This window comes from Suncus etruscus, chromosome 8, assembly GCF_024139225.1.
Source record: "Suncus etruscus isolate mSunEtr1 chromosome 8, mSunEtr1.pri.cur, whole genome shotgun sequence".
NCBI lineage: Eukaryota > Metazoa > Chordata > Mammalia > Eulipotyphla > Soricidae > Suncus > Suncus etruscus.
Window position 1 is genome coordinate 1,117,189 of NC_064855.1, and position 23,934 is coordinate 1,141,122.

General features: G+C 38.9%; 1 protein-coding gene and 1 pseudogene across 1 annotated transcript; both read right to left on the bottom strand.

The window, feature by feature from the left end:
* Window positions 1-343: 343 nt before the first annotated feature.
* LOC126016411 (kinesin-like protein KIF23) lies at window positions 344-11,594 on the bottom strand (annotated as a pseudogene).
* Window positions 11,595-13,021: 1,427 nt separating this feature from the next.
* LOC126015541 (putative olfactory receptor 2W6) lies at window positions 13,022-13,969 on the bottom strand. Its single transcript, XM_049778082.1, has one exon. The coding sequence runs from the start codon at window positions 13,955-13,957 to the stop codon at window positions 13,022-13,024; it is 936 nt and encodes a 311-aa protein (XP_049634039.1). The 5' UTR covers window positions 13,958-13,969.
* Between the last annotated feature and the right edge of the window lie 9,965 nt (window positions 13,970-23,934).

Consider the following 23,934-nt stretch of genomic DNA (forward strand, 5'->3'; position numbering starts at 1 on the left):
CATTCACGATGATCAAGTAGGTTTTATCCCAGGACTGTAAGGATGGTTTAACACCCGTAAATCTATCAACATAATACACAACATCAACAACAACAAAAATCACATGATCATATGAATAGACACAGAGAAAGCATTTGATAAGGTCCAACACCCATTCTTGATAAAAAAAACTCTCAACAAGATGGGAATGAAAGGAACCTTTCTCAATCTAGATAAGGCCATCTACCACAAGCCAATGGCAAATATTATCCTCAGTGGAGAAAAAAGCCTTCCCCCTAAATTCTGGTGAAAAGGAAGCAATCCCTCCCTTCACCCCCTTAACAGAAAAAGCCAATCCCTCCCTTCACTTTTCATTTGCAACAGACACTGTGATGGCTTTAGGGACATGTGGCTGCATGACTGTCTCAGTTTGCACGTTAGAGGCAGGCTTATGATCTACCCATCTGTCTCCCGCAGAGCGTGATCATCTGTGTCATTGATGGATTGGTGGTGCATTCCCGCAGGAATGATCCTCTTCTATTTCTAGCTCATTTCTGAATGTGGGAACAACCTCCCTGCCTTCAGTCAGGTACATCCCTCACCTGTCTGACATGATACAAGCTTTACTTTGTCCTGGCTCCTACTGCCTACGCCTTGCAATAGATGTGACATTGACAGGTGTGTTGTATGAAGGAATTTTCTGCTCCCACTCCGAAATACAGGAAGCTACAGAAATGCTGCTGCAAGAGTTAGAGCGCCTATGTAGCTGTGGCTGGCTCATGAGTTGCTGAACGTTGGGAATCTGGGCAATATAGTTACTAGAAAGAGGTTCTGGCGATAGAGAAACAGATCTTGGAGTAATTCGTTCTCGATCCCTCTCCCGAGAGGGCCTCTCTGGCTTTTCAGCTTTAGGTTCAGTGACTATAGCCTTCAGCTGTTTAAGTTTTTCGTCTTTGACCCAGAGTTTATTTTGCATCTCCAGCTGTTTGGCTGCCACTCGAAGTTCACATTCTTTTTCCCACTTCATCATCGTTTCTGTCACCATGCCTTGCAACCTGGCTTCCAACCTCTTTTTGTCAGAAAACTGTCACTGAAGTTTTTGATTCTGTGTTTCAAGTTCCTGTTGCAGAGTGCGTTTATCTTCTTCGTATATAGTAGGTTTTTCTAGAATTTCAATCTTATATTCTAAAGTTTTGTTTTTCTTCTCCAGTTGTTCTATTTCCATCTTTTGTCCTGAGATCACCTTTTCTTTCTCATTTAGTTTTTCTTGGACATAGTTTTCTTTATTTAAAACACTACTTTCAAGTTCTTGCAATAAAGCTTTAAAATTAATAGCTTGTTTGTTAAACTCACTGATCATCATTTGTCGTAGGCTGTGTCGTTTCTCTAATGCTTCAATCAGTTTGGGAAGAGTCTGATCGTCATTGATATCCAAAATCTCACAACTTGGCAAAGGTGGAAAACTCTGTAGAACCACTTCTGTAACCAACAGTTCATCTCCAACTGGACCTCCCTGAACCTGGTTTCTATATCGTCTTCCAGGCGTTAAACCACATATAGCTTTGTCTACTGGTCTTGTCACTTCAACTTCTTGGGACACTTCTGCAAATCTCATGACTTGCAAGCTCTCTTCATAATCTTCAGCCTTTGGATTCACACACACGATCATCCGTACTTTTCCTTCCCCATCAAAGTAGTTCTTGAACTAATTTTGAATCTCGATATGGAACCATCTTGTTAGTTCCATATATTTGATTCTCTCTCAGGACCTCCATGCAAGTCCTCAATGTCATTACTGATTGATTAATGTTACCTGCTTCACGCAATCTATTCCATTCTGCTTTTGTCCGGTTAGTTCTTTCACTTCCAGCAAGATTTACCAAAGACAACTGGCTTATAGTGATTTGTTTTTTTTCCTGCAAGACATTGTCTCCATCTGCATTATTATGCAAGGGAGCCTGAACCAATTTAATGTTGAATACACTATGTGAACGACTGGACTCACGGTTCAGATGTGTATTTGCAATGTGTCTCTTTTTCTGTCCTCTGCAGAAAATCTCAAAAGCCTCTTCAGTTGTTTTAACTTCTAATTCTGTACATCCTGCAACATACATGTTATGGTTCTTATCTTCACGGAGCACTTTAGATTGTGGAATCCTAGGGAAAGAAAAAAGCATTCATTTAGGCTTTATGGGATCAAACGGTGCCTCTTCCAAAAGATCATATATGTAATCGTTATATATTTCAATATAGGAAACAAATACACCGTAGACACTGTCTTCATCCACTTCTACTTTGCACAATTCCTGTACATTTATCATATCTACAAGCTCTGGATCTATTTGTCGCTTGTTGGAGGGGGTCTTTGGATTGGGCATGGCATCTCTTTTCTGCCGTTCTAATAAAGCTCAACTTCACACTGTATGTCCGTCCATACTGTTCCTATCATTAGATTTAAAAACATATCGTTTAGCTCGAAAGGAACCAATGCTGTTAAATGTCATGTCCAAGCAACGAGGAGGTAGTCCTCCTTCCCCTGGAGAACCAGTCATTGTATGTGTTTTTCCACTTCCAGTCACACCGGATGTGAAAAGGAGACCGTTTTTGCCATGAAGGAGGTTTTCTACTAAGGGATTAGCTACAACGTCAAAGAGCTCCTTCGGGGTGGCATGAGTACCAAATACTTGTTTGAATGTCTACTGAGTCTCCTTAGAGTCACCATCTCTGTTCCGTCTGTGACCCTCCGGAGTGTGTAGCTGGGCAGTTGTGTTATTGATCACCTCTACGCAACACTCCCGGTCAGCGAAGTTCAGTGGCGCACCCTACAATGGACGCGGACTTCATGGCTCAGGCGAGTCTCCCGCGGACCCCGACGGCGCCGCAGGGTGGGCGGGCGGGCGGGCGGGAGAAAGTGACTCCGGCCGGCGGAGGCGAGAGCTCCGGGAAGAGCCCGGCAGGCGGCGGCAGCGGCGGGGGCCGGCGGCATAGTGGACTGAGCCCCCAGGTGAGCTCGCTCCACCCGGCGCTTTTCAAACCGGCCAATCAGGGGCCGCCCACCGCGAAGGGGCGGGGCCTCGGCCGGCGCCCCGCCCTCCAGGAAGTGGTGCCGTCGCCTAGGTGACCGCGCCCAAGGGTGATCCAGAGGCTCCGGGAGGGCCAGGAGGGAAGTTTGAGCTTCCCGACAGAATGGAGAAGAAAAAAGGAAAAGAAGGGAGAAGAAGAGGAGGAAGAAGAAGAGGAAGAGGAGGAGGAAGGAGGAGAAGAAGGGAGAATAAGAAAGCAGAAGAGGAAGAGAAGGAAAGAGGAGCAGGAAGGAAGAGCAGAAGAAGAGGAAGAGAGGAGGAGGAAGGAGGAGAAGAGGAAGGAGAATGAAGGAGGAGGAAGGAGGAGGAAGGAGGAGGAGAAGAAGGGAGAATAAGAAAGCAGAAGAAGAGTAAGAAATGGCTGACCGTGGGGATTGCCAGGTGAAGTGCTGATTGACTCACTTGCGGAGTACCCGGCTGGCTGTGCTTCTTCTGAGGAAACTGAGGACCTGAAGGGAGCCCTGCCCTGTGCTTCTCTGTCTTTTCTGAATCCTGAAACTCTCCTCAGAGCCCTGGGAAGCGAACCCCCAAAAAACTGCATTCGGAAGCTACCCAGCGAGCCGGTGAGTGAGTAAGAAATGGCTGATCATGGGGACTGCCAGGTGAAGTGCTGACTGCTCCACCTGCAGAGTCTCTGCCCTGCTGTGCTTCTTCTGAGGAACCTGAGGAAACTTAGGACCTGAAAGGAGCCCTGTCCTGTGCTTCTCTGTCTTTTATGAATCTTTGAAGCTCTCCTTAGAGCGCTGGGAAGTGAACCCAAAAAAACCTGCATTCTGAAGCTACCCAGCAAGCGAGCGAGTGAGTAAGAAATTGCTGACTGAGTGGGGCCCGACTGTGAAAAACTGTGAGTGATGCCTCAGTGTGTCTGTCTACTGTCCTCTTACATGAACCTCTTGGGAGTGGGCAGAAAAGAGGCTCCAGCAAAGCACTTAGCTCTGCTTCGCTAAGCGGCCTTGCGCTCTTTCTAAGAAAAGAACACCATCGCAACAAGAAGAAAAAATCACACTAAGAACCGTGCTGGATCACAGAAGCAAGCATTTCTCTCCAGACTGTCTTCTCTGCTGCGTGCTTGGGCCTAAGATTTGATCGTGTGTGAGGCTTCATCCACGGAGGACTCCCCTCCATTACAGGCAAGTTGGCCCATCCAGAAAGGGCGGAGCCAGAGGAGTGTGCTGCCTGCATCATATAGCCAATGAATTCCACCACAACACGTAGAAAAACCCACAATACAAGTGTGACAATGGGGAAACAACGCAGACCAGCATCAGACATAGAGAATGAAGATGACAATTCTGAGGACCAGATAATAACCAACCAACTAATCAACCTCTCAGATAAGGACTTTAGACTAGCAATATGAAAGATACTCAAAGAACTCAAAGAAACCATGGATCGAGTTGAACAGAACACTAATAAGAACCAAGAAAATATGAAGACAGAAATCACAAAACTCCAAACTGAAATAACATGTCAACTAACAGGCCGAAAAAGTCAGTAAACGAAGTGAATGACAAAATGGATAAGCTCTGGGATAGGGTATCAGAAGGTGAGAATAGACTTGGTGCTGTGGAAGATGACATACATAACAATTCCATACAGCAGGAGAGATTGGGAAAAAAAACTTAAAGCAAATGAACAGACAATGGAAAAATTAGTCAAAGAATGGGAACAGAAGAAAATAGAAGTCTATGATAAGATCAACAGAAACAACTTAAGAATCATTGGAGTCCCAGAGACCAAGGAAGAAAATTTCCAGGAAGAATCAACGGTCAAGAACATCATTAAAGAGAAACTTCCAGAGCTAAAGAATATATGTGATCAAATCCTGCATACTCAAAGAGTACCAACCAAAAGAGACCCCAGAAAAACCACCCCAAGACACATCCTAGTCACAATGACAAATCCCACAGATAGAGACAGAATTCTGAAAACAGCAAGATCAAAAGGGGAAATTACATTCAAGCAAGCATCCTTGAGATTTACAGCAGACCTGTCACCAGAAACACTCAATGCCAGAAAGCAGTGGTGGGATATTGTGACAAGACTGAATGAAATGAATGCTTCACCTAGAATACTGTACCCAGCAAAACTCACTTTCCGGTTTGACAGAAGAATACATGGTTTCACAGACAAAAAACAGCTCAGAAACTTCACAGACTCAAAACCAGTATTAAGAGAAAAACTGAAAGACCTAATTTAAGACAAGACTAACCAAAAGACATACCAAATTTTGATATAAAGATGGCATTAAATCCCAGGACAATTCTTTCTCTCAATGTCAATGGACTAAATGCACCAGTTAAGAGACACAGAGTGGCTAAATGGATCAAAAAACTCAATCCAACCTTCTGCTGCCTATAAGAAATGCACCTGAATAGTCAGAACAAACATGGACTCAAAATAAAAGGCTGGAGAAAAATTATCCAAGCAAACAACACCCATAAAAAAGCTGGAGTGGCCATACTAATATCAGATAATGCAAACTTTATACTCAGGAAGGTGGTAAGGGACAAAGATGGACATTTTATATTAATCAAGAGGTATGTAGAGCAGGAAGAAATAACTCTCCTAAACATATATGCACCGAATGAGGGGCCAGCAAAATAGTTAATACAACTGTTGACAAATCTGAAAAATAATATCAATAACAACACAATAATTGTGGGGGACCTCAACACGGCTTTGTCAACACTGGATAGGTCAACCAGACTGAAACCCAACAAGAATATACTAGACCTGAGGAGAGAAATGGAAGAAAGAGGCCTAGTAGATATATATAGGACACTCCATCCCCAGAAACCTGGGTACACATTCTTCTCCGATGTACATGGGACATTCTCCAGGATAGACTACATGCTGGCACATAAAACATACCTCCATAAGATCAAGAGGATAGAAATTTTGCAGACTACCTTCGCTGACCACAAGGCTCTGAAATTATTTGTAAATTCCAAAGGGACTCAGAAGAAAAACTTTAATACCTGGAAGTTAAACAGCCTCATACTGAATAACCAGTGGGTCTGAGATGAAATCAAGGAGGAAATCAAAAGGTTCCTGGAAACAAATGACAATAAAGACACAAACTATCAGAACTTATGGGACACAGCAAAAGCAGTACTGAGAGGAAAATTTATAGCTTTGCAAGCACACATCAGGAAGGAAGAAGGAGCTTAACTGAGTAGCTAAATGACACAGCTAATAGAACTAGAAAGTGCTCAACAAAAGGACCCAAAAATAGGGAGACAGAAGGAAATAACAAAGCTGAGAGCAGAAATCAATGAATTGGAAACCCAAAAAACAATCCGAAAGATCAATGAAAGCAGAAGTTGGTTCTTCAAAAAAATAAACAAGATTGATAGACCACTGGCAAACCTAACAAAGAAAGAGAGAGAGAGAGAAACTTGATAACTCATATTAGGAATGAAAAAGGAGAGATCACTACTGATATGACAGAGATTCAAAGGGTAATCAGAAACTACTTTGAGAAACTTTACGCCACTAAAAATGAGAACCTGGAAGAAATGGATAAATTCTTGGACTCTTATAATCTTCCACGGTTGAAGGAAGAGAATGTAGCATATCTAAACACCCCCATCTCCATCGATGAAATTAAAACGGTAATCAAATGTCTGCCCAAAAACAAAAGCCAGGCCCAGATGGATTCACTAATGAATTCTTTCAAACTTTCCAAGAGGAACTACTACCAATCCTGGCAAGACTCTTTCATGAAATTGAAAAAACAGAAACACTTCCAAATGCTTTTATGAAGCCGACATCACCTTGATACCTAAACCAGACAGAGATGCTACGAAAAAAGAAAATTACAGACCAATATCGCTGATGAATGCAGATGCAAAGATCCTCAACAAAATCCTGGCAAATAGGATTCAATGCCTCATTAAGAAGATCATCCACTATAATCAAGTAGGTTTCATCACAGGAATGCAAGGATGGTTTAACATCCATAAATCTATCAATATAATACACAATATAAACAACAAGAAAAATAAAAACCACATGATCATATTAATAGATGCAGAGAAAGCATTTGATAAGGTCCAACACCCATTCTTGATCAAAACTCTCAGCAAGATGGGAATGGAAGGAACCTTTCTCAATATACTTAAGGCCATCTACCATAAGCCAGTGTCAAACATTATCCTCAATGGAGAAAAACTGAAAGTGTTCTCTCTAAATTCTGGCACAAGACAAGGCTGTCCTTTCTCACCACTCCTATTCAACATAGCACTGGAAGTACTTGCTACAGCGATTAGGCAAGAAAAAGATATCAAGGGAATCCAGATAAGAAAGGAAGAAGTCAAGCTCTCATTGTTTGCAGATGACATGGTACTCTACTTAGAAAATCCTAAAGACTCTACGAAAAAGCTTCTAGAATCTATAGACACATATAACAAGGTGGCAGGCTACAAAATTAACACACAAAAATCAATGACCTTTCTATACACCAATAGTAATAAGGAAGAAATGGACATTAAGAAAACAACCCCATTCACAATAGTGCCACACAAACTCAAATATCTTGGAATCAACTTGACTAAAAATGTAAAGGACCTATACAAAGAAAACTATAAAACTCTGCTCCAAGAAATAAGAGAGGACACACGAAATGGAAACGCATACCCTGCTCATGGATTGGCAGGATTAACATCATCAAAATGGCAATACTCCCCAAGGCATTATACAGATTTAATGCTATCCCTCTAAAGATACCCATGACATTCTTCAAAGAAGTGGATCAGGCACTTTTGAAATTCGTTTGGAACAATAATCACCCTAGAATAGCTAAAGCAATCATTGGGAAAAAGAATATGGGAGGAATTACTTTCCCCAACTTTAAACTTTACTACAAAGCAATAGTTATCAAAACAGCATGGTATTGGAATAAGCACAGGCCCTCAGATCAGTGAAATAGGCTTGAATATTCAGAAAATGTTCCCCAGACATACAATCACCTAATTTTTGATAAAGGAGCAAGAAATACTAAATGGAGCAGGGAAAGCCTCTTCAACAAGTGGTGTTGGCACAACTGGATAGCCACTTGCAAAAAATTGAATTTAGACCCCCAGCTAACATCATGTACGAAGGTAAAATCCAAATTGATTAAAGACCTCAATATCAGACCCAAAACCATAAGATATATTGAACAACACATAGGCAAAACACTCCAGGACATTGAGACTACAAGCATCTTCAAGGAGAAAACTGCACTCTCCAAGCAAGTGAAAGCAGAGATTAACAGATGGGAATATATTAAGCTGAGAAGCTTCTGCACCTCAAAGGAAATAGTGCCCAGGATACAAGAGCCCCCCCACTGAGTGGGAGAAACTATTCACCCAATACCCATCAGATAAGGGGCTAATCTCCAAAATATACAAGGCACTGACAGAACTTTACAAGATAAAACATCTAATCCCATCAAAAATTGGGGAGAAGAAATGAACAGACACTTTGACAAAGAAGAAATACAAATGGCCAAAAGACACATGAAAAAATGTTCCACATCACTAATCATCAGGGAGATGCAAATCAAAACAACAATGAGATACCACCTCATACCCCCAGAGAATGGCACACATCACAAAGAATGAGAATAAACAGTGTTGGCAGGGATGTGGAAAGAAAGGAACTCTTATCCACTGCTGGTGGGAATGCCGTCTAGTTCAACCTTTATGGAAAGCAATATGGAGATTCCTCCAAAAACTGGAAATCGAGCTCCCATACGATCCAGCTATACCACTCCTAGGAATATACCCTAGGAACATAAAAATACAATACAAAAACCCCTTCCTTACACCTATATTTATTGCAGCACTATTTACCATAGCAAGACTCTGGAAACAACCAAGATGCCCTTCAACAGACGAATGGCTAAAGAAACTGTTGTACATATACACAATGGAATATTATGCAGCTGTCAGGAGAGATGAAGTCATGAAATTTTCCTATACATGGATGTACACGGAATCTATTATGCTGAGTGAAATAAGTCAGAGAGAGAGAGAGAGAGAGAGAGAGAGAGAGAGAGAGAGAGAGAGAGACGCAGAATGGTCTCACTCATCTATGGGTTTTAAGAAAAATGAAAGACATTCTTGCAATAATAATTTTTAGACACAAAAGAGAAAAGAGCTGGAAGTTCCAGCTCACCTCATGAAAGAGAAATAACTACATTTTGAACTGTCCTAATAATGAGAATATATGAGGGAAATGGAGACCCTGTTTAGAGTACAGGCAGGGGTCAGGTGGGGAGGAGGGAGACTTGGGACATTGGTGATGGGACTGTTGCACTGGTGATGGGGGGTGTTCTTTACATGACTGAAACCCAAACACAATCATGTATGTAATCAAGGTGTTTAAATAAAAATAAATAAATAAATAAATAAAAGAAAGCAGAAGAAGAGGAAGAGGAGGAGAAGGAAGAAGAAGAGAAGGAGGAAAGAGGAGGAGGAAGGAGGAAGGAGGAGAAGAGGCCAATGGCCTTTTTATACACCAATAATGAGAGGGAAGAATTGGACATTAAGAAAACAACCCAATTCACATTAGTGCCACACAAACTCAAACATCTTGGAGTCAACTTGACCAAAGACATGAAGGACCTATACAAAGATAACTATAAAACCTTGCTCCAAGAAATAAGAGAGGACACATGGAAATGAAAGCGCACACCCTTCTCATGGATTGGCAGGATTAACATCATTAAAATGGCACTACACCCCAAAGCACTATACAGATTTAATGTGATCTCTCTAAAGATACTCATGACATTCTTCAAAGAAGTGGATAAAACAATTCTGAAATTCATTTGGAACAACAAACCCACTCGAATAGCTAAAGCAACCTTGTGACATGAAATATCGGAGGCATTACTTTCCCCAACTTTAAACTCTATTACAAAGCAATAGTTATCAAAACAGCATGGTATTGGAATAAAGACAGACCCTCAGGTCAGTGGAATAGGCTTGAGTACTCAGAGAATGTTTCCCAGACATACAACCACCGAATTTTTGATAAAGGAGCAAGAAATCCTAAGTGGAGCATGGAAAGCCTCTTCAACAAGTGGTGTTGGTACAACTGGTTAGCCACTTGCATAAAAGCAAACTTAGACCCCAGATAACATTAAGTATGAAGGTAAAATCCAAATGGATTAAAGACCTTGATATCAGACCTGAAATCATAGGTATATAGAACAACACATAGGTAAAACACTCTGTGACATTGAGACTAAAGGCATCTTCAAGGAGGAAACAGCACTCTCCAAACAAGTGGAAGCAGAGATTAAAAGATGGGAATATACTAAGCTGAGAAGCTTCTGCACCTCTAAGGAAACATTGCCCAGGATACAAGAGCCACCCACTGAGTGGGAGAAACTATTCACTCAATACCCAGCAGATAAGGGGCTAATATCCAAAATATATGAGGCACTGACAGAAATTTACAAGAAAAGAAACATCCAATCCCGTCAAAAAATGGGGAGAAGAAATTGACAGATACTGACAAAAAAGAAATACAAATGGCCAAAAGGCACATGAAAAGATGATCCGCATCATTAATCATCAGGAAGGTACAAATTAAAACAACTGTGAGGTACCATCTCATGCCACAGAGATTGGTGCACATCACAAAGAATGAGAACAAGCAGTGCTAGCAGAGATGTGGAGAGAAAGGAACTCTTATTCACTGCTGGTGGGAATGCCATTTAGTCTAACCTTTATGGAAAAGGATATGAAGATTCCTCCAAAAACTGGAAATTAAGCTCACATACAACCCAGCTATACCACTCCTAGGAATATATTCTAGGAATACAAACATACCATACAAAAATCCCTTCCACACACCTATATTCATTGCAGCGCTATTTACAATAGCCATACTCTGGAAACAACCAAGATGCCCTTCAACAGATGAATGGCTAAAGAAACTGTGGTACATATACACAATGGAATATTATGCAGCCGTCAGGAGAGATGAATTCATGAAATTTTCCTATACATGGATGTACATGGAATCTATTATGCTGAGTGAAATAAGTCATAGGAAGAGAGATAGACGCAGAATAGTCTCACTCATCTCTCAGGTTTTTTTTTTTTGTTTTGTTTTGGTTTTTGGGCCACACCCGGCAGTGCTCAGGGGTTACTCCTGGCTGTCTGCTCAGAAATAGCTCCTGGCAGGCACAGGGGATATCTATTGGTTTTAAGAAAAATAAAAGACATTCTTGCTATAATTTTCAGAGACAAAAGAGAGGAGGGCTGGAAGTTCCAGATCACTACATAAAGCTCACCACAAAGAGTGATGAGTGCAGTTAGAGAAATAACTACATTGATAACTATCATAACAATGAGAATGAATGAGGGGAGGGGTGAGGAGGAGGGAGATTTGGGACAGTGGTGATGGGAATGTTGCTTTGCTGTTCTTTACAGGCCTGAAACCCAACCATAGTTATGTTTGTAATCAAGGTGTTTAAATAAAGATATTAATTTAAGAAAAAACATAATGTAGGTAAAACCTACATGACATTGAGACTAAAGGCATCTTCAAATAGGAAGCAGCACTCTCCAAACAAGTTGAAGCAGAGATACACAAAGGGACTATATTAAGCTGAGAAGCTTCTACACCTCAAATCAAATAGTGACGAGGATACAAAAGACACCCACAGAATGGGAGAAGCTATTCACCCAGTATCCACCAGATAAGGGACTAATAAAAAATATACAAAATACTGACAGAACTTAACAAGAAAAAACATCTAGCCCCATAAAAATATGAGAAGAAATGAACAATTTCTCAAAGAAAAAAGACAAATGGCCAAAAGCACATGAAAAAAATGCTTTACATCACTAATCACCAGGGAGATGCAAATCAAAAGAACTATGAGGTACCATATCACGCCACAGAGACTGGTACACAAAGAACAAGAACAATCAGTGCTAACAGGAATGTGGGGAGAAAGGAACTCTTGTACTTTGCTGGTGGGAATGTCCATAGAAGAAGTGGCCCACCACAAAACCTATTTCTGAATATCGAATTCTTACAGACCACATTCAAAGTCTTCACGTATACAGCACTTAATATTATTCTCATTTGAATTTGGAACATATTTACTTACCTTTGAATATATGTATTGAATCTTTTCTATGTTATTATCATGTCAAAATTCAAGCATGATTTAAAGGTGACTTGAAACTAGAAATGAGGCTGGTGATGTAAGATTTAGGGTAAGAAGAGAGCTTAAGACTCAAAAACCATCTCCTAGTCACATCTGGGGTAATAATTCTAACAATCTTTTATTTTAGGCATGGAAAGATATTTATAATGTGTCTCAGCCAATTAGGTTAGGAGGAAAACAAGAAAAGTAGAGAAAACAGGATCCAATCAGGTAAGGAAAAATAACAGAATACAGTCAGTTTAGGAGGAAAACAGGAAAAGTGCTCTGTTAAAGGGAAAAACAAGATGTTTGCTCTGTCTAGGGAGAAAAAGATGTTTGTTTTCTCAGGCTGCATGTTTAGCTACAGAAATGTTTTAGGAACAGAAAGTTTTCTCTCTTATTCTAATGTCATTTTAATGAAATATTTAAATCAATAATATCTGTCTTAATAATTAAATTCTCAAGGCACTTCTATATCTGACACTTATTCAATAATATCAATGTCCAGAATACACAACAAGTTGTATCTTTAATAAGCCCATTGGAAAAATCATCAAAAACTCCAGGATATCCGTGTATAAATATTTAAGACAATAAAAATTGTGAACAATGACCTGTATTATAAACTTTTTATTAGACTGAAATTTATATGGTGGATGGAAAATTTACACTCAACATACATTTAGTATTTATGTTTCAGTACGTTTGGGATGAAATCTAAAAATAAAATCTAAAAATCTGATATTTTCCCATTATTGCACTTCCTTAATAATTTCTGTGATCCAAGTTCCAGAAATAATCAGTCTTCAGTAGAATCTTTCCACAAAATTTTTCTAATTGCCCTCTTTACATCTTTGTTCCTCAGAGTATAGATCAGTGGGTTTGTAGAGGGAGCAACAATCATGTAAATAAGGGCCAGGGCTTTCCCCTGATTTTGAGAGTAGTTATTTTTAGGTTGAAGATACATGAACATGACGGTTCCATAGAAGACAAAGACCACCATCAGGTGAGATGCACAAGTCCCAAAGGCCTTGCGTCTTCCTTCAGCAGATTTCATCCTTATCACAGCCCGGGCTATGCAGGCATATGAGGTGAGAATGATGGAAACTGGAACAATAAGGATGAGTAGGCGAGGAGCGAACATCTTTGCCTCTGTTGGACGAGTGTCCACACAGGAAAGCTTTATTATAATCAAGACTTCACAAAAGAAATGATCAACACGACGATGACCACAACGAGGTAAAACGATGGCCAGTGAAGACTGAAAGAGAGAGTTGCCAAATCCCCAAATCCAAGATATGGCAGCAAGGATGCGGCAGATCCGTGGGTGCATAATTGTAGTGTAGCGGAGGGGCCAGCAAACGGCAACATAACGGTCAATAGACATGACAGCAAGAAGAACACATTCAGTGGAGCCAAGAGCCAAGGCCACAATTAACTGAACCATGCAGCAAAGATAACTGATTTTATTATTTCCCCACATGTTCACCAGCATCTGAGGAACAATAGAAGTTGTGAAAAATATGTCCAGGAAGGAGAGGTTTCGGAGGAAGAAGTACATTGGGGTATGGAGGCGGCTGTCCAGGATGGATACCAAGATGATGGCTGCATTTCCTGTCAGTGTCATTGTGTAGAACCCAGAAGCAAAGAGAGAGAGGATAAACTCAGCCCGGGGGTATTCTGAAAAGCCGATCAAGATGAAATGCTTCTCTGAGCTCTCATTTATTTTCGTCATCTCAAAAATTTTCAGGTATGATTGAAATGGAATTAGTGTTCTCTATGTATCAACAAAACAAAACAAAATTAAATGAGAATTGTGATGTTATTATATGTAATTGTTACATATAATATTCAGCATATTCATATTCATTTGTTTAATAATATATATTTTAATTTAAAGTGTAAAATATAAAATTATGTAATATAATTATTTATATATCATATTTGTTCATTTAGCATAATGTTATTATATTACCAAATACTGCTTTTTAAAAATAAATCCACATAATGTGAACTCAAAGTTTTTTCTGTAAAGAATTATGATTATTTTGCATTTTCAAATAAAGTTTTAATTTAATCATCATGAGATACAATTACAAGGTTATCCATGATTGAGTTTCAGTCATAGACTGTCTAACTTCCATCTCTTTATTAGTGTACATTTCATGTCACCAATGTCCCTAGTTTCCCTCCTGCCTCCCCTTTGCCTATCTCCATGGCAAACATTGCAAAGAATTATTAAATGAATGGATTATACATGAACACCACAGGGATTTGGTCCCAGACCATTGCAGTAAAATATTAAACCTATTTACTTTGATATTTTCATTTTCCCACTACTTTTAAAAGTCATGTTTATAAATGACTTTAAGCGGGTAATATAGCATTATAGTTTTAACAAAGAAAAATGGGACTGGAAGACAGTCCATTGTTATCCAATGACAGCAATTAGGGCATATTTCTAGCATGCACCTGTCAGGTTTGATCTCCAGCCCCACATAATCCCAACCATTGCTGTATGCCCTCTGGAGGTACTTGAACATTGCTGAGCTGCTGGTGTGGCCATTGGAGGTTCCTAGCTTGGGTGGTCAGGTATCCGTGGCACTGTAGGACTATGCAGTATCCCCAAGCCTTTGTACTCAACCAGTGTCCAGGTTCAAAAATCACTGGTGGGTATTGGCCAGCTTCATATATTCACACTATTCTCAGAAGAGATGAAGCCAAGACACAAAAAGTCATGGGTATACCAGTGTCACAGCTAAACACTTTGTGGAACCCTTGGAAGAAAGGTGTGTAGCATACCAGCCCTGCTGATGCCCTGGCAGCCACATTCACACACCACAGTCTCTGTTATTCCAATGTATCCACCTTCACTGCTTCACCACTAATCTCTGAGAAATACCAAAGTGACAAAAGCTCTAACCATGCTGCTTTTGGGTATGAAAACTCTGGGGTTTTCTTGGAGTGGGATGGGCAGTCTCCTTTTACCCTCCATACTTCCAGAAATCACAGCAGGCATAGCCATCCCACCATGTATTCTCACTGGCCCAGATCCATAGGTCCTGAAATTCCTGGAGTGTTTGGCTGCATATGCAGCCATGCAACATCTCCAAATTCAGCAGTACTGATGCCCCAGTAGACGCACACCAAATTAGATGTGAAAGTAGCATATAACCACCTAAACTCAGCAAAGAACAATACAGAATGCACAACTTGCAACAAACAGCTTAATAAACCTAAAATCTATGACTCAATTGTGAGATATCACAACTTTTACAAATTTTATGTTATTGAAGTTTTTATAAAAATTAACATTTAGTTGTAACAAACAATGTAAGGTAAATTATTTCCTGTCTGCCAAGGGGAAAGATTATGGTGGTGGGTATGAAACTGGGACAATGATGGAGCAAAGGTTGCACTGGTGCTAAGACTGGTATTGGAACAGTGAAGCCAGAAACAACCGTATTATGAACAACTTTGTAAACCCTGGTGTATAAATAAAATAATTTTTAAAAATCATTAGTAAGGCCTTAGGAACTCCTGAGAGCTGCGGGGAGATCACCCTCAAGAAATATATATCTTAAATAAATTACTGTTAAAATGTGCTCTCATCTAAGATTTCCTCTGACCTAATCTTTTTCATGATAGAAGATTATGTCATGATGGTTACTTCCTGGGACATTTGCCCAAGTTCTGGGTGAGAGCTATGACCATTTCTTAAATTATGACAATAATGAGCTTTGCCATTCAATTTGACTATTTCTATCAGGGACTTTGCCTATAATATGTTGTACTGTAGATATTAATTACTCACAATTGAACTTTCTATTTGAACTTCATTCACTCAACCATGCCACTGTTGTATCAACAAAGTTTATGTAATATTTTAAATCCTTGACATTTCAATAATATTCATAGAATATGCAATAGGAGTAAATCCATCTCATAAAAACGTTTCTTTGTTCATTTAATCAACTCCTTATTTAATAATGTTTTATCATGAAATTATAGCAAATTTAGTCATATTTTGACACATTTATAACCCTAGATCTTTTTTCATTCTAGTACAGTTACTTATTTCACTAAAATTGGGAGCCCCTTAAAATCACTGAAAGTTAGAATGTTCTAATATAATTGTTTCAGGCACTAATGCTCCAAAACCAATCCCACCACAAGTGTAATCTTCCCTTGACCAAAGGCATAAACTCATATTAATGCTGATTTTTATCTCCTGTAATGAATCACAATAAAGGTTTTTTGTGAGGATAAACATTAAACATTTTAATGATTACTTTAAGCACTAAGTTACAAAATTATTCATAATTGAGTTCAGTATAGAATAAACACCACCTTTCACCTTTTCACTGTTCCCAACATCAATGCCCCCAGTTTCACTCCCATCCACCCACCCCACTTGTCTCTGGGCCATTTTGCCTCTCTCTGTGTGTTCTTTTTTAACACTATGGTTTGTAGGACATTTGCTTGCATTTGTTCTATCCCAAGCATCCTACCTGCTCTCCCAAGGAGTTCAAGGGAGTAATTCCAAAATTTGGACACAGGTGTAAGCCCTGAGCAAAGCCTAGTCTAGAGCCAAAATAGTCCCCCCCACACACACACACTCACACACACACACACACACACACACACACACACACAAATAGTACTTTCTTTGTAGGCCTTCTTTCTTCAAGGCCATACCAATTTATGATGGTTTACACATGCATAGTGGAATTTGTTGTGTTACTGGAATATAGGCATTGAGTTGTTTTATGGTATTATTTCAAATTCTGTCAATGAATGTTTATTATCCTTTGCTGCTGCTTATCATTCATTGGATTGAAGCACCCTACCTGAAAGACCCCAGGGTGTGGTCTTTTGCTTCCCAATACAGAACCCAGGTCTCGGGGAGAAATTTCTTATGGTTTCAGTTTTCCACAACTGAGCATCTGCCTGCTGGCTTTAGTATTAGGAATGGAAAGCTCATAGTGGAAGTTCCTGAACCTGTTTTATCTCCGTAACTGTGTGTGGATTACTTCCTGTGTCAGTGTTGCTTCCAGACGTGCATCTCCCCAATCCCTTGGAATTGGGGCAGGAGGATTCCACTTTAGGGTGATATCTAGGTGTTATTTGACTAATGCCTTAAAAGAATAAGCTTAAATATTTTTATAATAGTACTTAATATTATTGTAAAATTATATAAATATTGTATCTTGTATAAATGTATAATTGTGAGATTTTGCTGGTAGTAGTGACTGAGAACTCTCTGATTATTGCTATTTAAGTTGCAAAGTGAAAAAGACTTAAGCTTAAAAGTGATTCAGAAAAGAAAATAGAAATTGAGTAGGCAATCAGAGCAAAAATAGTGTTCAAACTGTTCAGACTTTCATTTGATATTGAGAGTTAGTTTTTTGAAATATATTTTTAATTATTTGCTGGAGCTAATAATGTTAGCTATAATTTGATTTATAATTGCAGTTTGGCAAAGAATGGTAAATGGTGTGTAAATGGAACTTGACTGAGATTTTGTACATTTTATACTGGTTTGTAGGGTAATTAGATTATATGCTCCGAGTTTGAATTTTAGTGCCAAGATGAAACCTTAAAGAGTAATTGACAATAGCATAATTATTAGATAATGAAACCTAAGTATGCCTAAAATAATTGTATTAAATTGAATCTAGAAAAAAATACCCAACTAAAGGGTGTAGGATGTAATAAGAATATTATTTGAGCACTAGTAACAGCCATTAAGGAAGCAGGAGAGCTTCTGTGGGGCTTAGGCTTTGTGTATGACATGGTAGCCACTTCAATCACTCGATATTGGGATCTCCATCCTATAAGGAAAGGGATGCCTATTACTGCTCAGCAGTCAATGAGACACGAAGACATGATTACAGGTGCTGCTTTGAATAGGCCCTAATTTTTCATATCTCTTCTTTACTAATAAGTTGTGGACACTACATCTGGGTCATGTGACTATTACAGCTTTAAAGAACACCATCTTTCTGGCCCCATATTAACTCATCAAAATTCTCTTTGACTTTGGTGTAGGGTCATGTTATTGTAATCCAAAACCTGAGACCCAGTATGATCATTTAAGATACCTGAAGAGCTGAAGTGTATGGCTAAAATTTGTTCCTTTGTCAACAAATTAGTATTTATACTGCTTTAATTTTATACTGAAATAATATTCATACTATTTTTCAGTCCCCTGAACACCACCATGACTAATTTCTTAATGCAAAACTAAATATAACCCCTGAGCATAGCTGAGCATTGCCTCCAAACAAAAGAAAACCAACTATGGGGGCCAGAGAGATAGCACAGCGGTAAGGTGTTTGGTTCAAATCCCGCCATCCCATATGGTCCCCCGAGCCTGCCGGGGGTGATTTCTGAGCGTAGAGCCAGGAATAACCCCTAAGTGTTGCCGGATGTGACCCAAAACCCCCCCCAAAAAATGAGGAAGGTAGTTCAAAAGACAGGAGTAATGCTTTGCATCAGAAAACTTGAGTTCAGTCCCTGGCTCAACATGGACTTCCAGCAGTCTATCCAGAAGTGGCCTTCATGCTCTTCCATATATAGGGAAAACGTGAAAATATATTATTTGGACAACTATTTTGTCAGTTTGAAATAATCCTTTTTCTGAGAACATAAATACTGAGGTGGAATTTAAGTTGATGTTGAAGTGTGTATAATGATCTGGTCATGCTGGACAGCTTCCTCTGGGTACACTTATTACTAGAACTCACAGTTTTTAGCTTCTTGCTTTGGGCTCTCCTGCATGCTTGCCAGGTGGTCAGAAGGTGGCAAATGGCAGACCTACTATCTATTTAATTTAAAAATTTATCACCAGCATTATTTTTTTGAACATTATTTTTGAACTCAGAATTTTACTATCTAGCTTTGCACTCAGAGTTACTTCTGACAGTGCTTGGGAGACCATGTGAGATGCCAAGGAATGAAACTGGATAGACTATGTGAAAGGCAAGTGCCCTGCCCACTTTACTTCGGCCCCTTAAAATTTTTACTAAAACACTATGATACACTAAGTGCTCATAATACAGTTCTTTTAGGCAGCAAATGTTCCAAATCAGTCCCATCACATGTATGACCTTCCCTCTCTCAATGTCCCTAGTTTTCTACTCCCACCCTATCCTGTCACTTTGCCAGTACAAATTTACTTCATTATTGATGATTGGCTCATTATTGATTATCTCAAGTCCTTGAGGAAAGATTTTTTATGACCTGAAAATGATATTTCTATTTACTATTTTTCTTATAATATAAAATGTTGTTGGTTCATATACTTTTCCTGTATTTAAACATTCTTGATATATAACTAACCTACAAATGAGCATTCTCACTTACACATTACACATTGCTGGGGTTATAGACTTGACATAGAAATTGAATTAAAAATAGGAAATTTTGATTGTACCTGGTAGCAGAATGTTCCTTCTTCAGTTGAAAGGAGTGAACTTGAGTTGACAAATGGATCTTATCTTACACAAAAATATGGAAAATACAATAGACACATAGAGCTGACAGAAAATTGCCTTACATTGAAGTCCTCTGGGCTTCAGCCTCCTATGGCTAATTAGTGTGAGGAATAAGGAAGCCCTGGAGAAGAAAACCAAAAAGTATCATGGAGAATTTCTCTAGAGACCTAAAACTAATCATGTATTTCCTCATTTTTATCTTTATCTTAGATTGCCATCATAGCTTTTTCATATTTGGTGCCTTTGGAGATTCTATAATTTGTCTATAATTAGATGTTTAAATGTTTCTAGATAACAACTTGTAATTACAATTTTTATAAATAGGTCCTTATCAGCTTTTAATTTGCAATGATGTAAAATTTAAAGCCTCCTTTTCCTGTAAATTTTTTGGTTTTTGTTTTATTTCAAAGTTAAAGAGTAAACTATATATATTTGATTCTGGGGGGACTAAAAAGCCAGGATACTTTAATTGTCAGAAAAGACCACTTAATTTTTCTAATGTGGAATCTAAGGAATAACACTTGGTATAACTACCAGCCAACTCAAATTATTGCATGCCTAAATTTAAGATGGATGATCCAAGCTGAGCTCAATTTAGTCAAACTTAATAAAATGTTCTTGAAATAAAGCTATGCTCTCTTTTTTAAGTGGTATATGGGCGTTTTTTATGCAACAGGGAAATGTTGAGTAGAAACAACAGCACTTTATGTCCATAAAATAATATTTACTATCTACTTATCTATGTAGAATGTTTTGTATATATTGACAGATATTGCTTATGCCCACCCAAAGGACAGTGGTCGGCAACCTTTTTTTTTTTCAACTGAGCCAAATCGCGCCAAAACCACGATTGAAATTTATTTTGAGTCACATTTTTGGGGGGTTTCTGGGGTTTTTTTTGGGGAGTTGGTATTTTTGGCAGCTCTCAGGGGTTACTCCTGGCTCTATGCTCAGAAATCGCTCCTGGCAGGCTCAGGGGACCATATGGGATGCCGGAATTCAAACCACCGACCTTCTGCATGAGACGCGTTCCCTCCATGCTATCTCTCCGGCCCCAAGAGCCACATTTTTAAAATCGAAAATACATAGGATGGTACACTGTTTTTATTTTCAATAAGTTTTTATTGAGAATATTCTGCATGCAAGTATCCACATAGGTCAGGAGGATACAAATAACATAACTAATAAAACAAAAACTTTAGAACAATATTATTTATCAATAACGTTAACTTTCATAAAATTTGCCTTACAATGTAGAGAAAATTACATCCTGACAATGACTGACAAAGTCACAAACACTAATGTGAACATTGGCCTTGCATTTCCTTGGATAGTTTGAGTCAGTCATCTTTGTATGTTGTTTTTAATTTTAGGCATGATTCCAGGTTCTCATCGATGAGAAGATTTCTCAATTTACTCTTGATAAGTTTCATGCTTGAAAATGATTGTTTGCATAAATATGTAGACCCGAACAAGGAAAGAATAGCAAACGCTAGCTTTTTTAGTTGATTATATGCATCAGGAATACTATTTGAGGTGTTAAAACTCAACATATCTTCCTTCTCCAGGTCTTTCAAAGCAGACCACTTGTGCTGTGAACTAAGTTCACATTTGTGTTTCTCCAATCTTTCTAAATTAGCACAAAGACGTTCAAATTTCGAGCTGCACAGTTCTTTTTTTTTAAATTCATAAATTGCATTTAAATGTTGCCAATGTCGCTATTAAAGGGAGAAAATTTAGTTCCATTACAGTGGCATCCAGAGGTTGTTTTATTTTAACAAAGGCAACGTCACTTTGCTGTTTCGAAATCCTGAAACCTCTTGAGAAAAGCTTCCCTCATATTTAAAAGTGCTGTTTTAAAATAGGTAATTTCAGTATCAGAATTATTTTCTTGGTATGTTTCAACAGGCTTGGAAGGTGAGTCAAAGTTTCTCTGCCAAAATCTTGAGCAAAAACAGATAATTTGTTTTCCAATGAAATAACTTCTTCTAACATCGAAAAAAATTGTGTTTCCTTTCCCCTGTAGTTTATGATTAAGCTGATTTAGATGTGAAGTAACATCCACCATGAAATAGTTTTGGAATCCACTGATCGTTTGTTAATTCTGGATAGTGAACACCCTTCTCGAGGAAAAATGCTTTGATTTCTGATAATAAGTAAGCAAAACGTTTCAAAACAAAATGTGCTGAAAATTTGAAACCCTACAATATGGAGATGAAACAGGTAAAAGAGAAAAACCTTTTAACAATCTTTAAAAGCATGAACAGTGTTCCAAAGAAAAGTAGTGATTTCACTGAAAGGAAAAAAATCTATTGAGACTTTCGTGTGTGCTGCAAGAAACCAAACTAAAATACACACAAAAACAAAAATGGCACTTTGTTAAAGGCATATGATATATCATAAAGGAATTATGATAGAGTGCCTGAAACATTTTAAAAATAATTTTTTATTTAAGCATATTTGTTACAAAATTATTCATACTTGAGTTTCAATCATAGAATGTACACCACCCTTCACCAGTGCACTTTCCCCACCACTAATGTCCCTTGTTTCCTTCCCCTTCACCCTCCTCTGCCTATGTCACGGGCAGGCATTTTGCTTTCTTTTTTCTCTATCTCTCTTTTCCTTTATGACACTGAGGTTTGCAAATTTTTCTTTATGACACTGTGGTTTGCAATATTGTTAATTAAAAGGTATCATGCATGTCACTTATCCATTTTCATCATCCAGTTCTTGTCCAGGATGATATGTTCCAACTATCAATGTCATAATGTACCTTTCTCTATTCTAACTGAACTCACCACTTTTTATGGCAAGTTTCCTATCATGAACTAGTCCTCCTGCCCCTCATCCCTATTTTCTCTAGATATTATTACCATATTGCCATTTATTATTCATATATGCTACAAATGATTATCCTGTGTCTATACCTCTTCTTCTGACTCATTTCACTCAGAATAACAATCTGATGTGTTGATGTATATACAGATGATGCACTGTGCATGGATCCACAAGAAACAGAAGTTGCACACCTGTACATTGTATCCACTCATTGTATGATAGACTGGATTCAAAAAAAAACTTCCTGCTGAACTAAACTCTGTGAAAGATGACACAGTAAAGATAATTTGTGAAATTCACAATTGTGATCAAATCCAGGCTATTCACCACCCTGGGTGAGAGTATGGATGCCCACTACTAGCATCTTCTCCATGAAGAAGTGAAGTGACTGTTCAGGGGAAGGGTGCTCTCTCGCCTTGTTGGCAAGAGGGAAGAAGTAGTGCAGTTCCTGTGAGAGCAGAACTCTGACTTTGTACAGCCCCAGTTGGACAAGGAATGGGTAGCTAAGCTTGTGTATTTGGCAGACATTGTTCATTTTCTCTGTGAACTTAATATTTCTCTGCAGGAGAGTTTAACAAGTAGTTTTTACAGTGAGACATAAGATGGATGTATTCAAAAAAGAATCTGATTCTGGGATAGCTGTGTCTGAGGAGATATTGAAATGTTTCTTGCAAAAAATTTCTGATTGCCACTTATATTATGCAGAAAGTCATAATCAATATGAAAAACAGCATTTAAGGGCATTAGCTCACAACTTTAATTATGAGTACTCTGAACATGAGAATCCACGGAAAAGAAAACTCTGGGTTGAGAATCCTTTCATGGAAGATGCCCACTCTTGTGCAAAATAAAACATGTGTTTTAAGATCACGCCAGGAACTGTATTTCTAACCCCCACCCAGACTGGTCTGAAGAAGCAAGGTAGCAGGAAAGAAATAATAAACCAAGCTAGCCAGGAAAGGATGATCATGGAGTCCATGGCCTTTTACCTTGTACTCTCTGCCTCGAACCCAAAAACCTAGAACACCTCTTTCTTTAATAAAACCAATTCCCAATACCAGGAGGCTTCGGGTCGAGAGAGAGAGACAGACAGACAGACAGACAAAAGTACATATTTAGTGAACTTTTACATATCAAAGGAAGAGGTTTAAGAAAGGATGACGTTGGGGGAAAACCTTTGTTTAGGGTTGATACTGGGTATCATCTTACACTCTTGGAGCTGGCCAGCAGAGCTGCACACAGGGCGAGCACTGACAAAGGCTAGGAGCAGAATCTTGACTCCTGGAGAGGCTGCCCGGCACACAAAAGAGCCAAATTAAAAGTGTAAAGAGCCACATGCGGCTCGCGAGCCGCAGATTGCTAACCACTGCCC